The sequence below is a fragment of the Mesitornis unicolor genome, unplaced genomic scaffold, assembly GCF_000695765.1.
Source record: "Mesitornis unicolor isolate BGI_N332 unplaced genomic scaffold, ASM69576v1 scaffold26113, whole genome shotgun sequence".
Taxonomy (NCBI): domain Eukaryota; kingdom Metazoa; phylum Chordata; class Aves; order Mesitornithiformes; family Mesitornithidae; genus Mesitornis; species Mesitornis unicolor.
In genome coordinates this window covers 9,301-10,501 of record NW_010174533.1, presented here as the reverse complement: position 1 = coordinate 10,501, position 1,201 = coordinate 9,301, and the positions used below count along the sequence as shown (strand labels likewise).

The 1,201-nt window shown below is 37.8% G+C and overlaps 1 protein-coding gene across 1 annotated transcript in view; it reads left to right on the top strand.

The window, feature by feature from the left end:
• The first annotated feature begins 690 nt into the window (after positions 1-690).
• The window catches only part of LOC104538037 (glioma pathogenesis-related protein 1-like), a 5,725-nt gene continuing 5,214 nt past the window's right edge, over positions 691-1,201 (top strand). Inside the window, exon 1 of the mRNA XM_010181085.1 lies at positions 691-955. Coding sequence (XP_010179387.1) covers positions 773-955 — 183 coding nt within the window. The 5' untranslated portion in view covers positions 691-772. The remainder of the gene's footprint in view (positions 956-1,201) is intronic.

The following is a 1,201-nucleotide window of genomic DNA, read 5'->3' as shown; positions in this document are numbered from 1 at the left end:
TCAGCAGGATATAACCTGACTTGCAAAACTGAGCAGAGAATCAGACCCATGAATCTGGTTTACAACCTACAACATATTTTCTCTGCAAACCTATCTAAATCTGAGTTACAAGACTTTACCTCTTAAAACATATGATTGTTCTTATGCTCTTGTATGCTTTTATTACACACCAGACCAGGTCAGAAGGTCTGTTCTGCAGCAAGCTGCTGTTCAGGAACTTTTGTTTTTCTTGTGGTGAAGTCAAATTTCAATATATGCAGTTTCCCTAACTCTATTTATTCCTAGAGTAATTCTGAAATGGAAGCAAGGGTCTGCAAAATAATTGTAATTGAGCTGGTATGACTAAGCTATACTGTAGGAAAAGTGGCTGAACAGTAGATTTGTATTTTGTCAAAGCTACGATTTCTATGGTTAATGCAGGTTTTAGGAAAGCTGTTCTGCAGCATCTCTTCCGGTAAGACCTACAATCACAGAATGGTTTGGCAGTGAACCAGAATGGAACACACTCAAAGAAAAGGCAGAATTATACCTGGAGTGTTGCTCGTTGCTAATACATATAGCAGATGCCTGTTTCACTGTTTACCCTTTGACAGCCAGCTATGATGTTTTATGATACTTTATCTGATGAAGCAATTTCGCTTCCTGCTACTCTGACACTTTCAAGTGCTTCCACGCTCAGAGGACAGCCTCTGAAGAACTGCTTGCCAGTATTTTCTCCACGTAAGAGGTTTTTCTTTAAAAACTTAAAAAAAAATACTGAAAGCATTGAAAAATGATGAAAATTGCATTTTTCTTTGCTGTGTTGTTCTTACTGGATCTCTCCACTTGCTGTGATGCTTATCCACAACATCCCTTGCCTGACATAGAAGATGCAAAGTTCATTGAAGACTGCGTGAGAGGTCACAACAAGTTTCGATCCAAAGTGAACCCACCAGCCAGCAATATGTTTCGCATGGTAAGGAGGCATCCGTGATCTGTTTGAAAATTAATATAGACTGTGCTGCTGATTTAGCTCATCTTACTTGCTTCGTGCTTTTCTTTCACTTTCTGTCAATGATTTCATATTGTGTATGTCAGTTCTTTGTAAAAAAAACCAGAAAAGACATTAATTTTTACAGTATTGTTCAGTTTTAATAATTTTAAGAAAATTCATTGTTTAGGGACAGATTGCTACTCTAAACTTCAGCCAGAGCAAAGGGCT